Raw genomic sequence first — 17157 nt, forward strand, 5'->3', positions numbered from 1 at the left:
CAACAAAGACCCACCACAGCCCAAAAATTAAATAAAATTATTTTTTTAAAAGACAATTAAAAAAAGGACTTTAATTTAAAAAATAAAAACAAAGGAATGGCAGAAGCCAGTGGAAACTCTACTGACATGGACCTTGAAGTAGGAGGAATTCTAATATGCAAAATAGTCGAGTGGTGACAGAAAAGGTCAGAGTTGGCTATTGAGAAATAAATCATGGGTGACCTTGGAGAGAAAGGGATCAGGGGAGGGGGTGCTCGGGTTTCCTTTGGAAGGGGTTGCAGAAAGGAGGGTGGGGAGAATATGGAGGCAGCAAGCATGGGCTACTTGTATAAGAAATTTGAGAGTGGGAAAGAGGGCAGTTCATGGGAGCTGGAGGGAATGCCAGCACTAAGATCCTATGCATCTTTTATTTAAAATTTTTATTTTTGGCTATGCTGGGTCTTTGTTGTTGCCCAAGGGCTTTCTCTAGTTGTAGAGGAGGCTACACGTCGTTGGGTCACCTGAGCTTCTCATTGCAGTGGCTTCTCTTGCTGAAGAGCAGTCTTGCTAAAGAGCAGGGGCTCTAGGGTGCTTGGACTCAGCAGTTGTGGTGCACAGGCTTAGTTGCCTCGAGGCATGAGGGATCTTCCTGGACCAGGAATCGAATCAGTGTCAACTGCATTGGCAGGTGGGTTCTTATCCACTGGACTTACAGGGAAGTCCTGCCTATGAATCTTTGAAGGTGAAGGCAAAAGAGCCAGAGGAGATAGAAGAGGACAGGCAATGGCCTGTTGGTAGAGCAAAGTATCTGGATACCTGATGAGCTGCTTAGATAAGGGAACTCTTACCTAAAGGACCTGAGGGAGAGGGTATGGAGGGAATGAAATATAGGTAATATTCACGGTGGAACAGTCCAGTTGGGATAATAATAAAGATAACTCTGTAAATGCTGAGTATTTACTATGTGCTTGGCATTGTATTAACACTTTTAATTCTCACATAGCAAAATAGTAGAAGAGAATAAGATCGGTTCTAAAGAGCCAAACTAAAGATTTAGAGGTAAGGAGTGAGATGAACAGGAAGATCAATCTGGAGGCAACATACAGGCTGGATTTAGGGAGAGAGACTGGAGGCAGAGGCCGTTGGTAGAGGCTGTAATAATAGCTCAGTGAAGATGGAGAAGAGGATACAGAATTTGGTAAGTAAAAGGGGTTAAGGACATGATGGCTGAATTGGTGTAGAGGCGAGAGTTTCAGTGGTTTGGTTCTTAGTCCTAGTTTTGAGTCCCTAGGAGTCGAGTTGGAGCCTTGAATGTGGCTTGGGGAAGGAAATATGGAAAGTGAGTATACTAGGTGTCATCATTTGTCCCGTCCAGGGCCACATTCATCCTGCTCTGCTCTGTGCCCTGTGAGGCTGACTTATATGGCCTGCGTCAGTGGACTCCCCTGGGCTCTGGTTTCTGTTTGTATTTCACCAATAGGAGGATGTTATGGGTTAAATTGTGTCCCTCACCCCCAAATTTATATGTTGGATACTTAAGTCCCAGTACTTCAGAGTGTGACCTTATTTAGAAATAGAGTCACTCCAAAATATAATTAGTTAAGATGAGGTCATTTGGGTGGGTCCTAATCCAATATGACTTTCATCCTTATAAAATGGAGAAGTTTGGACATACACACAGGTAAAGGGAGAACGCCATATGAAGATGAAGGCAGAGATGGAGGAGAGGCCTAGGAACAAGTCTAGGAACACCAGGAAAGCCCCAGAAGCTAGGGGAGAGGAATGGAACAGATTCTTCCTTACAGCTTTCAGAGGCAACCAACCCTGCTAAAACCTTGAATTTCTAGCCTGCAAAACTATAAGACAATAAATGTCTGTTGTTTGTGGTATTTTGTTAGGGGGGTGCTTGCAAACTAATACAGAGGGGGTCAAGGGGTGGTGTTGGAGGGAGGGGGAGAACAGGCAGGAGCTGTTTGTTCCCCGGGCTCCATTACTGTTGCATCCCCACAAGCTGGCTGCAGCTCTCTGCCACAGCTCCTGCCAGGCAGCCTTCTCTGTAACCACTCTCTCCCGGGACCCCTTGATACCCAGGGTGGGGAGGGGTGGGCCCCACCTCCCAGTTGTTGTTAGCCCCAGGACACTGCACTATTCCTTGATGTTTTTACTGAATCCTGCCCCATCTTTGTAAATATGCCCTATATTAAACTCTCATCCAGATACCCAGGTTGAGTGTGTGTGTGTCATCTATTTCTGCCAAGACTCTGACTGATACAGTGGGTATGTTTGGAGTCAGCAAAAAAATACCATTTGTTTGAGAATTTGAATGGGTCAGGGAATCCATAATCAGAATGGCCTAAGCATATTTACCACTGCATATGAATGGCATAGAGGATGAGAGAGGTTGGCATGGGATGAGGTGGCATTGTCCAGAAAGATTTCCTTCATTTAGAAAACATTTATTGGAGGCCTTCTATCGTGAATCAAGCACTACTCTAGGTGCTAGGGGGTAGGGGAGGTGGAAGGCAAATGAATCACAGCCCTTGCCCTGAAGGAGCTCACAATCTAGTAACAGGAGACAGACATGTAAACAGTTATTTGCATAAAGCATTACAGGTGCTATAGTATAAGTCTGGGCTGAAGATAAGAGCTTTAGAACGGTCAGCATGTAAGAAAGGCTATGAGAGCAGATGGGTTGGAGACTTAAGAACTGCCTCTTAAGTGACTGCAATAATTAAGGAGTGGAAGACATGCCAAGATAAGAGATTAGGAAGGAATAATTACTATAGTCTAGTCTAGATATCTCAAACACTATGTCTTAGTCGGCACTATGTTGGCAGTGCTGCTGACATCAATCCGGGACCCTCTTTCAGTATGCTTTACTTAGACTATCTCACTAAATACTCTTTACAACTCTATAGCATTCTGTATTATCCCTATTTTATAGATGAGAAAATTAAGGCTCAAAGACTTTGAGTTATTTATTCAAGGTCACACAGCTAGCAAGTGGGAAAGATAGGAATTGAACCTAGCTCTGACTCCACAAAGTTTATGCTGTCAACTATCAGTATACTCAGAGAAGCCCAAGCAGAGCCAGGAGAGATGGTGATGCATGCAAGCCATGGAGGAGAGAACTTAAAGGCGAAATAAGTAGTCACCATGACAAATGCCAACAGAGAGATTAAACACGTTGAGGATTAACAAGATCTGATTGGATCTTGTGATGAGAAAGCTTGAGGTGAGCTTTGCCTGAGTAGTTTCATTAGCAGAGTGGTAGCAGGGGAATAAATTGAAGCAGTCTGAAGAGCAAATGGGAGTTGGGAAGTGGAGACTCCTTTTCAAGGACTTTGGCATTAAAGAGCAGAGAGAAAGGAGGTGAAATTTAGAGGGGCTTAGTCAAGTAAGCCTTGCCTGAGGAGAAAGAGTCCCAGATGGATGCCAGCAGCAGTGGTGAAAGATCAGTGTTATGAAGTGCAGCCAGAAGGGCAGACAACAGGGAAGGATGTGAGATCTGAGATGGTTGTTGGGATGGGATGGGTTAGGGAGTTCAGGAGGGAGAGCTAGAGAGTTTGGATCTGTCCAGGGTACTGGGAGCGAGGGACCTGCCAGCAGCTGAGTGGTAAGTAGGAATGGTTGGCGATGTGAGTGGCACAGTAGGACCCTGGCTCAGCCATTGGTGGGCACACAGACAGGGGCATGGTCCCCAGGCAAGAAGGCTGCAATCCTCGGTAGTCCAACTGGGCCTGGGAGGAACACAGGGGCAAGGGAGCCTTCTCTGAGGATCTAGGTAGAATTTCAAGGAGGCTGGGTTCCACTTCCTCATAGACATCTGAGACTGCAGCCTTGGGCTGGGAGAGATGGGGGGAAAGGGGTCTGGATTAGAGCAGGTCCTGTGGGAGCAGGACCTGGACTGTGCAGAAAGGAGGGTTGGGCTGGAGGTAGGGCCCAGGGATGGTATATTTGTGGGCCAAGGGCCTTGGAGAAGTTGTGTGATGGGACAAGGAGCTCTAAGCAGGGCTGGTGGTGGGCAGTGGTATGGGGAGGTGCACTCACCGGACTCAGGGCTGCAGTATCCCTAAGGTACTGGCCAAGGACCCGGTGTAGGTCTGGAAGTGAGGGCCACAGGGCATGCCTCAGGCTCCTTGAGGAGAAGGAAGAGAAGGACACTGGGCTGTGGGAGTGAATTAGGAGGTGGGAGAGACCACTGAGGTGTGTGGGGAGAGGCAGTGAGGTGCGGGAGTAAGCTTGAAGAGGTAAGAGGAAGGTAGAGGAGACCTCAGGTGGTGGGGTGAAGTCAGTGGTGTGGAGGCTCAAAAAAGCAGTTTGAGTGTCCTCAAACATTCTTGCCTCAGGGTCTTTGCACTTTGTATTCTCTCTGCCTGGAACATCGACTCATTTCCTCATTTTACTTAGGTTTCTGCTCAGATGTCATCCCGACAGAGAGGCCTTCTCTGACTACCCTGTCTAAAATAGAACCACCTCCCTTCCCCATCACTCTTTGTCTCCTGCTCTGTTTATTATTCTTTATAGTACTTGACTTATTGTATATTTATTAGAATCTTATTTTATATATATATATATATAATGTAAATCCATGAGAGCGAAGAGTTTGTCTACTTGCTAACTCTTGGATCTAAAGGGTATAGAACAGTATCTGACCCATAATAGATTCTCAAGAAATTAGTTGAATGAAGAGAACTCGTGGGGGCTTTTATTAAGTTACTGGGGAAGATGCTCTCCCTAGAAGAATGTGGGTTAAGGTATGTCAGGGGAATCTCCAGTTCCTTAGGCTCATATTTCCACAAGGAAGGACTTTAGCTGAATGACCTTCGGGCCTCTTCTTTGTTTTTTTTTTAATTGAGCCTCTTCTGTGACCACGTTTTTATCTCTCCAGGGGAGGAGGAGTGATGTATCTGGTAAACTGGGGGAAAGGAACTGGGTACACCCGGGCCAGCAGTGCAGCCTCCCTCTTCTCCCTCAACCTTTTAGCTGGATCCGGATACAGGCTACATCCCAGTCTGCTCCTACATTAGAGAGGATTAAAAGCTCAAAGACGAGTTCAAGGAGAGATGTGAGCCCCAAAGAGGGGCATCTAATCCAGCCTAGGGCCATCAGAAGAGGCCACCTGGAGGAGTCACCTTCTGAGCTGAGTCCTCAAGAATAAAGAGATGTTACCAAAGGACTGAGGTGGTATGGAATCTATCCTTTATGTTTATAACTTCCAGTGACATTTATCCTCAGCCTTAGTCTCTCCACATAAACAACTCATTTATTAACATCATTTATTTAAGGGTGTGCTATCTGGCAGGCACTGTGCTGAAGATTTAAGGATGACCACGTAAGGCACAGGGAAGACATATAAAGAAATGAATGCAGTAAAATGCTTCCTGCACTATGAAAGAAGTCTGTATTGGGGCACGAAGAGAGTAGCCAATAGGGGAGGGTCAGGAAAGGTTTCCTAGGAGTTGGTGAAGAAAGTTATTTAAAGATAAATGGGTGTTAGTCATCCAGGGAGGATATTCCTGGCAGTGGGGACATTATGTTCAAAGGCACTGAGAAGTAAAACCACTGGACTTGTGGAGGAAATCACCGGCGGTGTGGCAAGGCTGATGCACAGGGTGGGAGCTGGAAACACTGGCAGGGGCACAGCCTTGCTTGTTTTCCTAGAGCCTGGACTTTATCCTGGGGAGCTAACAGTGACACTTAAGGAAGCGGAGTGACAAGTTCATGTGCGCCGTTTTAGAAAGATTATTCTGGTGGCTGTGTGCGGCTAGACTGGAGGGAGAAGGGGCTCCCTTTTGGTGAGTCCGGTGGTTCCTGCAGGGCTAGAGAAAGGGTGCTGTTTTTGAGTGAGGTTTAGGAGGTGGAACGACAGGACCAGACTGGATAATGGGGAGGGAGGCGCCCAAGTGGTCTGGCTTGGGTGACAGGTGGACTTGTTACTGAGATGAGGAGCCAGAAGGCAGGGCTGTTTGAGGTGTCCCGCAGAGTGCACACGTTCGAGTGTAAGGAGGCGGTGGGACTCCCAGGGAAGACGTGCGGGGAGCGGCAGATACCACAGGTCTGGATGTGAGATTGTCTGGAGAGCGGGCGTCATAGAGTGACCAGAGGATGCTTCTTTAGGGGCCGCCGGCCTTGCCCGGATCACACCCCCGTCTCCCACCTGGCCGGAGCGGTACCTGTAGTGCTCAGGAAATTGCCACCTCAGCAGCAGCAGGCCCAGGAGGGCGCTGACGCTCAGGACCAGGAGCAGAGCAGTCACCAGGAAGATCCAGACTAAGGGACAAAAAGCAGTCAGCCCTCAGGGGGAGGCGCCTGGCCAGAGCCCTGCCCGCAGGTCCACCAGCCCCACCCACTTGCTGTCCCGGGGCGCCGGGTAGGTCTGCACAACCTCAGCCTGGTGAGGTCGGAGCCCCGCCCCTCCACTCGCGCAGCCGCAGAGAGCCTTTGCCCCTGCCCGGCCCTCACCCGTCTCCGAGGCCGTCTCCACCCTCACTGGGTCGGACCAAGAGCTCCAGGGACCTTGGAAGGTGGGGCCGTGGAGCCTGGCGCGCAGCTGTACGCGGTAGCGGGAGCGCGGGCGCAACTCCAAGGTCTCTCCCTGAGCCCCAAGAGGTGGCTCCAGCACCTACGCAAAGGTGCAAGCGGGTGGTCAGGTCCCCGTGGGACGGCGTTGGGGAGAACTCGGCCTCTGTTTGACCCCAATCCTACCGCCTTGAATCCCGGGGATTCCTCCAAAGCGCCTCACTGGCAGAAAACACGCATCCCCCGCGGAAACTGGCTGGAGAGAACACTCGGACGGAGAGCCTCGCCCTGCCTGGCGTGGTACACCCCTGACACACTGACTCATCTACACACAGAACTACTCATCCTGACACATACATATGATCCATCGGCAGACATCCGGTACACACACACTGACCAGGGGGTGGTGGAAACCCCGGACACACTCAGATACTCATAGCCGTGTAAGTGAAGTTGCTCAGTCGTGTCCGAGTCTTTGCTACCCCATGGACTGTAGCCGACCAGGCTCTTCGGTCCATGGGATTTTCCAGGCAAGAGTACTGGGGTGGGTTGCCATTTCCTTCAGCGGATCTTCCCGACCTAGAGATCGAACCCGGGTCTCCCACGCCCGAGCTACCAGGGAAGCCCATAGCCATGTAAATCAGGCCACAAATAACATCCTTTCAGTAGAGGATGCCAGCACTGTGCTAGGTGCTGGGGGTACGAGGAGAGTCCAAGAAGAGGGAACAAACATCGCATATACCAGCAGGAAGACATTATTAACTTGATCAGTAGTAAACATTTATGAATTGCTTGTGACAAGCCAAGCCTTGGGGTAGGCATTGGGGAAAAAGAAAAACAAGGTCTCACATGTCTTATGAAGAAGACATCCAAACAAGTAAATAGTTACAAGAAGTAAAGAGTGCACTAATAACAATATAAGTAAGGTACCACAGAGCCCTCAAAAGAGTGTTAAGCTGACTGAGTTGCTTGATTGTGGGTTACAGAGTGTTCTGTGTACCAAGGGCATGCATAGGTGGGCTAGAGGGTCAAAGATAAAACAGTGGTAGTAGAAACGTGAGGCCTATTAGTACAATAAACTCAACTAAATTGTTGATAGAGGGAAGGGGCAAGGGAGAAGGAGAGAAGAGTCAAGAATAATTCCAGGCTGAAGTAACTGGGTTAAGTGTTGGTGCCATTGTCACGGACAAGGAACAGGAGAAGTAAGTTTGAGGAAAAAATGCTGTATTTTTCGACTTTATTAAGTTCAACAATAGCCAGAACTTATGAATGGTAATGTCAGAATTGTAGTTACCCCGGAGGGTATGTATGTGTGACCAGAGGGCATAAAATACTTCTGGGGTACCAGAAACAACCTTTCTCTTCATCTGGGTAATGGTTACATGGATGTATACACATGTACAAATTAACCAATTGTATATTTAAGATTTGTGTTACTTTATGTAATGTATACCTCAATAAAAAAGTAAAAAAGTCTGGGGAAGAAAATGAGTTCAGTTTTGGATATACTGAGTCTGAAATGTTCTAGGGGGCTTTTAGGTAGAACTGTCTAGTAAGAAGTCATATATACCTGTGGTCAATGAGAATAAAAGTAGAGAAAGAAACTAATATTTAATGTCTATTGAGTGCCTTCTATCTACCAGGCAATATGCTAAGTATCTATATATTTAATTTTTACTATAACTCTGGAAAGTACATAGCTTTATCCCCATTTCACCAGTGAGGAAACTTAGACTCTTCAGAAGTTTAGGTAATTCACCTATGGTATGGAAGTTATTTTCCACATAGGTGTTGGAATGAGTTTGGGATGGTTAATGTACAGTCATTGAAAACATGGAATCGAAGCACTCACCTAGGGAGAACATCTAGATGTCGGTAAAGAATCTGCCTTCAATGCAGGAGACCTGGGTTCTATTCCTGGGTCAGGAAGATCCCCTGGAGAAGGGAATGGCTACCCATTCCAGTATTATTGCCTGGAGAATTCCATGGACAGAGGAGCCTGTCGGGCTACCGTTCTTGGGATTGCAAAGAGTTGGATACAACTGAGCGACTAACTCTTTCACAGAAGAAAAGAGTCTAGGATGGGACTGCAGGAAGCACAACCTATTAAGGAAGTGTGGAAAAGAACAACCCGGGAAAGAGTGAGGAGGTTCAGTCAGAGAAGTGGTAGGAGAATCAGGAGAGAATGATGTCCCAAAAGCAAAGGGAAGAGAACATTTTAAATGGGCATAGTCAGCAGTGTCACATGTCAAAGAGAGATTAAGATACCAGTTGAATCAGATAGAGATAAACAGCCCAGACAGAGATACACATGAGTATACAGTGATATCTTGGTTATCACTCCTGATAACAAACATCCTGAAACTCAGAAATACCCCGAGTATGAGGTCTGGGGTCATTTGTTCCTTGACTGTACCTTCCAGTCCTGATGGCCTTCTGCTGTGTATCGGAGCTGATAGCAGGTTTCTTGGGCTGCCCAGGCTGATGGATGCTGCCATTCCAGTTCCAGCTGCCCGCTGGAGACCTCCCTCCAGTGCAAGTTTGGAGTAGGGATGAGCACTACAGGGATGTCACCAGGGACTGGTCTAAGCCCTTCTGTGCATGAGACATCATGTCACCAGGGCCATGGGTCAGAAGTATCAGAGCTGGTGATCCTGGGCATGGGGTCAGACAAGGTAGGGGTGGGAACTGTGTGGGAGGAGAAGGGAAGAAAGTCCTTACCAGCCTGGTGGATCCAGAAAGGGGAGCCCAGGTAGCTGTGAACAGCACCCTGGGCTGTGGTCACCTCCACAAGGATGTGAATAGCACTGTTATTTTGTGACTTGAAGTGGCAGCGGGAGAACTGGGAGGACTGTGATCCTGAGTTTTTCTCCTCTTCACACTTCTCCCAGACGGGGTCCCTACAAATCAGGCAAATAGAGTCATTTGATTCAATGCCTGCTTCAGAGACTAATCCAGTCTCACAGGGAATTCGATTATAATCTAACTTGTTCCTTGGACAGGCCTCCAGGGCTTTCTCTCTCATGCTATGTATTTTTTTCTGAGGTTTGCTTTGGAGTTCAGCCTCTTCTTTTTAATAAAGAGGTAGGGACTTCCCTGGTGGCCCAGTGGCTAAGAATCTGCTTTCCAATTCCGGGGGTGGGGGCGTTGATCCCTGGTTGGGGAACTAAGATCCCACATGCCACCCGGCAACTAAGCCTGTGAAGAGCAAATAGAGAAAAAGCCCAAGTGCTGCAACAGAGACCCAGTGCAGCCAAAAAAAAAAAAAAAAAGCAAGAGCTAGATGAAATAGGGAAATTACATGGGCTATAGAGTTCAGGTCTTGGCTTATTGGTGTAAAACTCTGGGCAAATTACTTAATTTTCATCTTTTCCTCAGTTTCCTCATTTGTGAAATGTGTCAATAATACCTACTTTGAATGGGATTGTTTCAAAGAGTAAAGCAAAACATATTTATGTTCTGAATCTGTTCTCATTAGGCAGCCTTCTTAGTCACCTCTAAATGCTATTTTACTAACAAATTATTGCGACAGTCTCCTAACTAGCTTTTCTGCCTCTGTTTCTGTCACTCCCTTCAATTTGTTCTCCACACAGCAATCAGAATTTAGACCCAAAATGTTGATCTGCTAATGTCCAGAATATATGTCAAAGCTATCCCTTTATTTTGACCTTTATTCTTGCCACATTAGATGAAACCATTATCTGCTGCCTGGATTAAGGCATATTTCTAAATGGTGATCCTGCTTCCACTCTTACTTCTTTTTAATTGCACAGAGAAACATCTTTTAAAAATGTAAACACTTCAGCAGCACATATGCTAAAATGGGAATGATACAGAGATTAGCATGGTCTCTGGGCAAGGATGACATGCAAATTCATGAAGCATTTCATATTTTTTAAAACGAACTCATGGTTGCCAGGGGCAAGGGATTGTTAGGGAGTTCGGGATGGTCATGTGTACACTGCTATGTTTAAAATGGGTAACCAACTAGGAACTGTAGTATACTGCATGGAACTCTGCTCCATGTGTTACGGGGCAGCCTGGATGGGAGCAGGGTTTGGGGGAGAATGGATACTTGGATATACGTACGGCTGAGTCCCTTTGCTGTTCACCTGAAACTATCACAGCATTAGTAATTGGCTGTACCTCAATACAGAAGAAAAAGTTTAAAGTGAAAAAAACGTGAACCGTACGGCGTCACATTGCTGTTTAGTCACTGTGGTGTCCGACTCTTTGCTGGCCCCATGGACTGCAGCCTACCCGGCTCTTCTGTCCAAAGGGTTTCCCAGGCAAGAATACTGGAGTGGGTTGCCATTTCCTTCTTCAGGGGATCTTCTTGACCCAGGGATTAAACCCGCATCTCCTGCATTGGAGCTGGATTCTTTACCTACTGAGCCACCTGGGAAGCTCATATCATATCACTCTTGCTTAAATCCTTCCATGGCTCCCCATCCCAAATAAAACCCAAACTCCACCCCAGAGCCTATAGGACTTCATATGGTTGAGTTCCTCCCTGCCTTGCCATTCTCATCTCCTACAAGTCTCACACAAGGTGATGACCCTTCACCCACACGGGCCTTCTCTCTGTGCTGCAAACATACCAGATCCACTGTCTGTGCGGTTCACCTTGCCCTGGATTGCCCTGCCTCTAGATCTCACGTGACTCGTTTCTTCTCACCACTTGGGTCTCAGCTCATCTGTCACCTCCTTGGTAAGGCTTTCTCCATCCACTCATGAAATTAGCACCCGCCCCCACCCTTCCACTTAGTTTTTATCATTTAACCTTGCTCCTTTCTTTCTTGTTGGCCTCCCCCCATTCCCCTCCCCCAACTAAAATGTAAGTCCCCACAATGCTGGAAGCTTCTCTGTTTTTTCACTCTATCCCTGGGGCCTGGTACATAGTCACCTTCAAGAGTTGTTTGTTGAACAAATAAATCCTGTCTCCTTCCTGGTTATAACCCCTAAATAGCTAGCTATTACTAAAATCATTTACCATTTTATGTATTTTTATGTTTACTAGGTTATTCAACAAATAATTTATACTATGTGCTAGGTACTATGATAGACCCTATGAATACACAGAGGAAGAATTTTCAAGGAGCTGTCATTTCATTGGGAAAGGGAGAAAAACAAACAGATGATATTTTTCTGTGATGTGCACAGGCTGGCTTAGGAGTAGCAAGGAAGATCATCTAACCCAAACGCGGAGGGTCAGAAAATAGTTCTTGTACAAGGCAGTGCTGAGAATGAGTCTTGGAATATAAATAGGACAAGCAAAGGGTACAAACAGGCATCCCAGGCACATGCTTGTGCACAGATAAGAGATATGGTACTTTGGGGGAAACTCTAAGTGGTGCAGAAAGTTTTTAGCACAGAGGGCTTGGTGGGGAGTGGTAAGTGTGGGCAGATCAAGGTCACAGGTGTCCTTAATGCCTTTCTAAGGAGCTTGAACTGAATCTTGCAGCAATGATGGAGACATTCAAGGATTTTAAGCAGAGAACTGTCATCACTAGCTTTGTACTTTAGGAAAGTCTCTCTAACTGCAGTTTGTGAGAAAGGATCTGTGAGGATGGACTAGAAGCAGAGAAATTTATTAGGACAATGTCATGGAATTTTCCATGCAAAGTGATGAGGATCTGAAAGCAGGATTGTGGCAGTGGGGGGTAGAGAGAAACAGATGGATTCAAAGAGGGTACTGAAAAGGTAGAAATGACCAGAGTTTCTGATTGGATGTGGAGGGTGTAGAAAAGGCAGAAGTTCAGGGTGGAAAAGTGAGTTGATGGCAGGATGGACAAGAAGAGGAGGAGCAGGTTTTGACAGAGAATATGTGAATTCAGTTTTGCCACCCTTTCATTCATGGCCCTCTTCATAGTATGGAAATCTATACAGTTATTAGAAAGAATCAGTTACATCATTACAGATGTCCAAGACATATTTTTAAGTAAAAAAGTAAGTTAAAAAGAAGTAAGTTAAAATGAATCATACATATAATGTGATCCAATTTATATTGAAAATTAAATATTATGTTTGCTGCTGCTAAGTCGCTTCAGTTGTGTCTGACTCTGTGCGACCCCATAGACGGCAGCCCATCAGGCTCCACCATCCCTGGGATTCTCCAGGCAAGAACACTGGAGTGGGTTGCCATTTCCTTCTCCAGTGCATGAAAGTGAAAAGTGAAAGTGAAGTCGCTCAGTCGTGTCCGACTTTGCGACCCCATGGACTGCAGCCCACCAGGCTCCCCCGTCCATGGGATGTAAATGCATAGAAAACTGGAAGAATACGCTAAAACTGTTAATGGTTTTTTTTCATCATTCAATCATTTTTTCTTTTTAACTGAGCACTTACTCTGTTCTAGGCCCCATGGTAAGTGAAGAATACATTGGTGAGTAAAAGCAGACACTGACTTTGCCCTGATGGATCATGTTTAGTTAAGATCAGCCTTTCTCAACGGAGCTCTGAGAGAGAATTTTGTTATCAATCAAATAACCATGTAAGGTATAAATGTAAAATTATAACTATGTTAAGTATTTAAGAAGGAGAGGTACATGGTGCAACAAGGATATATAATAGTGCCACTGGATCTAAGAAGGCAGGTCAGGGGAGGTGACATTTGAGTTTCGATCTGAAGGATAAGTAGAGTTTAGGTCAAGATAAACAGGCTGGGTAAACAGCATGTGCAAAGATTCAGAGGCAGGAGGGATTGTGGTAGGTGAGAGGGAATGAAAGTAGGCCAGTATTGGAGCAAAGAGCACAGAAGGCAGCATGGAATAAGATAAAGTTGAAGGCACAGATACGGGCTGAGTCTTTTAGAACTTTACACAGTCACAATAGAATTCTTTTCTTTGTCCTAAGATCAGTGAAAGCTATGGATCTTGGATGAGTTTTAAGCAGAGAATGTTGCATTTATCTTTCTGCTTTTAAAAACTCACTTCAGCTCCTGTGTGGAGAATGTTTTGGAGGATCCAAGAGGTGATCAGTTAGTAAGTCTTCTCAGTAACCAAACTCAGAGAAGAAGACAGCTTGTACTAGGGTGATAGCTGTGATGAACAAACATGGACAGATCCTAGAGATGTTTAATAGGTAAAATCAACAAGACTTGGTTATATATTAGATGTGAAGGAGGTGACGGATCAGTGAGGTGTTTGGTGGGAATGCTTGACGACCAGGTGAAGTTTTGATTGGATCCAACAGATAGTGAAAAGTTGCAGTACATATTTGGAGAAGGAAATGGCAACCCACTCCAGTGTTTTGCCTGGAGAATCCCAGGGACAGGGGAGCCTGGTGGGCTGCCGTCTATGGGGTTGCACAGAGTTGGAAACAACTGAAGTGACTTAGTAGCAGCAGCAGAAATAGCAATACATATTTGAGTAGGAGAAAGCCATGCAACATTTAAGAAAGCTCAGTTTGTCAACAGCATGCAGGGGCGGGTAAATTGGAAGTAATAGAGAATGTAGGCTGTTGTAATGGTCCAGGTGATATGATTACACCGAATCAAACCAATGCATTCCCAGGGGGTGAAGAGATGTTGAAAGGATACAATACCCATTAGCGGATGAGAGCATGGAGGGCCTTTGGTTTGGAGAATAAGGAAGGGGACTGAAGAGGATCAAGAACAATCTCTCCTTTCTTTCTGCAGAGTTGTGCCTCTCTCCCATGACATCAATCAGCGGTTCACTTCTCACCTGTCTCTGGGGCAGCACCGTGCCCTGCTGTGGTAGAAGAAGCCTTGGGAGCTGGCATGGCCATGTTGTTGCCACTGACAGGTAACATTCGTCAGGTCCAAGGTAAAGCATTGTAGTCCAATTTCCCCTGGGATCAGAGAAGGAGAGATCCCCTGGAGGAGGGTGTGGCAACCCACTCCAGTATTCTTGCTGGAGAATAGAGGAGCCGGGTGGGCTACAGTCCATAGGATCGCAAAGACTGAGCATGGATGTGGAGAAAGAAGCCCTATCAGAGCCCACGTGCTCCTACTCCATAGGGTATCCAGATCATCTTTACACACATAACTTGAATGTTTGCTTCTATCCTTTCTTCTCTCCTTGAATATAGTCCATCCTGCGCAGTAGCAAGTTTGAGATCATCAGGAAGGACCATGGTTCTCTGAGCTTCTATATCTAGCCCAGGCATCTCTAGAGATCTTTTCTATCTCCTCCTCTACTCCTCTGTTGACTCACCTGCATCACCAGGCAGGTCCACAGTCACTGGGAGGGACCAAGATCCCCAGGAACCACGGAGAGAGACCCCATCAGGTTGGCTGCGTAGCTGGAGCCAGTAGGAGTTACCAGGCTGGAGTCCTGAGATGAGGCAGCTGCCACCCTTCGTTGTCAGAGATGGAGCCTTGGGAGAAGAATCCCAGCCTCACAATCTAGGTCTGCCTCTCAGCCAAGATAGCCTCCATCTCTTATATTTGAAGCCCCACAACATGCCTGTGGAGAGACACTCAGTTCTTCACTGGATATGATACGTGCAGAGACTGGGGGCCAGGTCTGTGGGTTTCAGGTGGAGTTCAGGGTTTTTTAGGTTTCCCTGGTGGCTCAGACAGTAAAGAATCTGCCTGCAAGGTGGGAGACTCAAGTTTGATCCCTGGGTCAGGGAAGATCCGCTGGAGAAGGAAATGGCAGCCCATTCCAGTATTCTTGCCTGGAGAATTCCACAGACAGTGGAGCCTGGTCGGCTATAGCCCACAGGGTTGCAAAGAGTCAGATACGACTGAGTGACTGATACTTTCACTTTCAGGGCTTTTTAGGGAAACCCCCACTAACTTGGGGACCTGAAGTGCTCAGTTGTGTTGGTCTGAATGACCTAAAGTGGGAGATTCCTAAATAAACATGGCTTCTGAGAACTAATCGGAGCCAATGCTAGCTCTCCAAGGGCCAACCCAGTCTGGAATGCCCAAAGCATGGCCTGTCCTTTCTTGGGGCAAAATTGAGGGTAAGAGATAGGAGGTGGAGCAGAAGAAGGCCAGGGTACCTCTCTAGTTGGGGAGGTCTGCTCCGGTCTAGTCTGTTGAGGCATCATGGGCTGTGAACATGGAGACGGGTCCAGGGCTGCCGCTAGGTTTGGCCTCCGCCGAGCTGGGCAGCAGGTTTCTGCAGACAGCAGCTGTGTGACTGTGGCGCCACTGGAGTTCCTGGGGTCCTTGGGGCCATAGCGGAGTTCATGCCTCAGAAATTCATTGATTTCGGGAGCTGGGGCCTCCCAGGTGATCTGAAGTTCCCCTGGCTGGCTCCCACCCATGGCCTTGATGAGACTGGGGGGAGTTGGCAGGCCTAAGGGAGAGACAGAGCACATCAGAACTCTTTGGGTGCTGCAGTCTACAGCTCAGCCCGTGGACTGTGGAGAGGGGTGCTGGAGGCTGGGGTGAGGGCAGCCCCTGGGGCAGGGGCAGGGAGGCTCCTTATCCTGTTCTGTCCTCAGATGAGTAGTGGCCGCACCACCAGTGGGTAGGCTCAGTGCTCCTCAAGAGCAGGGACCCCTCCTCATCTGTGCATCCTTGTCCTGATTTCCAGTGCCTAGCACAGGGCAGGAATTCTGTAACTGATGAATGAGTAAGCCAATGAATAGGTTAATGATGGGAAGGTCAGGGTGTCTCTGGTGTGAAACGGAGTCTAGCTCTGGACGCCGAGGCTAAGAGGAATGAGAAAGGGGGGCTCGAGGTGCCTCTGGGAGTCTGGTAGTTGGGGGGCACCTGTGTCATCTTGAAAGAGCACAGCTCAGTCTGATTCCAAGAGCTGGCCCAAGGGCGGCAAACAGAGGGGCCAGGTTGACAGGAGGATGCTGCTTACCCACGGCATCCACAGAGAGCACCCGCTGGGTCAGATTCTGGTTCAGAAACACGTTCTTCACCCAGAGGTGCAGTTGAGAGAAGAGGCGAACTTCAGCCTGGGCCGGAAACTGGCACACGTAGCGGGTTCTAAAGGGCATCACATGCTGGGAACTCAGGGGGCAGGTGCGGGGCTGCTCCCTGTGGGCACAGGAGAAGTCTGGGCTACCTACACGCTCACCTGTCCAGCCCTGAGGACCCAGGTCTGGGCCCAAGCCCGACTGCTGTTTCCATTACCGCCATTTCTCTTCTCAGCGCCTGGGATGGGTGGGATTAGGGGGTATGTAGGGGCTGGAGCTGGCTGTATCCAAAGCACCTCTGTTCATTAAGTGGCTACTTCGGTCTCGTACTTGGACTAGTCCTCTGACAGGGCCAAAGGCAAGGAAGCTGCTGGAATAGGGCTCAGCTGTAGTATGCACAGGACAAATACAGGGGAGTGGTATATACACGATACACATATACGATACATATGATACAACACATACCCCGGATAGGCATACAGCAGCTGATACATTTCACTGGGCGCTCCCTCTTCCTCATCCCAGAAGCAAGTGAGGTCCTCAAAGGTTCGAGAGAAACAGTTCAGGGACTCTGAGTCCGAGGCCAGCGAGGAGACATCTGAGGAACAGCTGGTGAGTTGGGCTCCTGGTCCTCCCCGGCATGTTTGTGGGCAAGAGTAGGGGACCAGTGGGGGCCTCCCACTTTGCACTTCCCTCCCCACTCCGCCCGCCCAGGGCTCCATCTTCCTGGGTATGGGTGTTTGCTACCCTCCACACACCTCACCTTGGCTGGTGACTTGTGCCAGGTATTGGGGGACCGGGAGGAGGTAGGAG

General features: G+C 47.7%; 1 protein-coding gene across 1 annotated transcript; it reads right to left on the reverse strand.

Annotated features, from left to right (window-relative positions):
• Window positions 1-3536: 3536 nt before the first annotated feature.
• On the reverse strand, window positions 3537-17156 carry MPL (MPL proto-oncogene, thrombopoietin receptor; the record flags this gene model as incomplete). The annotated part of the gene is made up of 12 exons (XM_010862797.1): window positions 3537-3824; window positions 4030-4117; window positions 6156-6252; window positions 6445-6604; window positions 8918-9060; window positions 9223-9401; window positions 14184-14310; window positions 14676-14838; window positions 15472-15770; window positions 16287-16465; window positions 16810-16942; window positions 17108-17156. Coding segments are annotated over 12 exons (1905 nt in total), but the record flags the coding sequence as incomplete, so codon positions are not given.
• Window position 17157: the final 1 nt, after the last annotated feature.

The sequence above is a fragment of the Bison bison genome, unplaced genomic scaffold (genome assembly GCF_000754665.1).
Source record: "Bison bison bison isolate TAMUID 2011002044 unplaced genomic scaffold, Bison_UMD1.0 scf7180017864484, whole genome shotgun sequence".
NCBI lineage: Eukaryota > Metazoa > Chordata > Mammalia > Artiodactyla > Bovidae > Bison > Bison bison.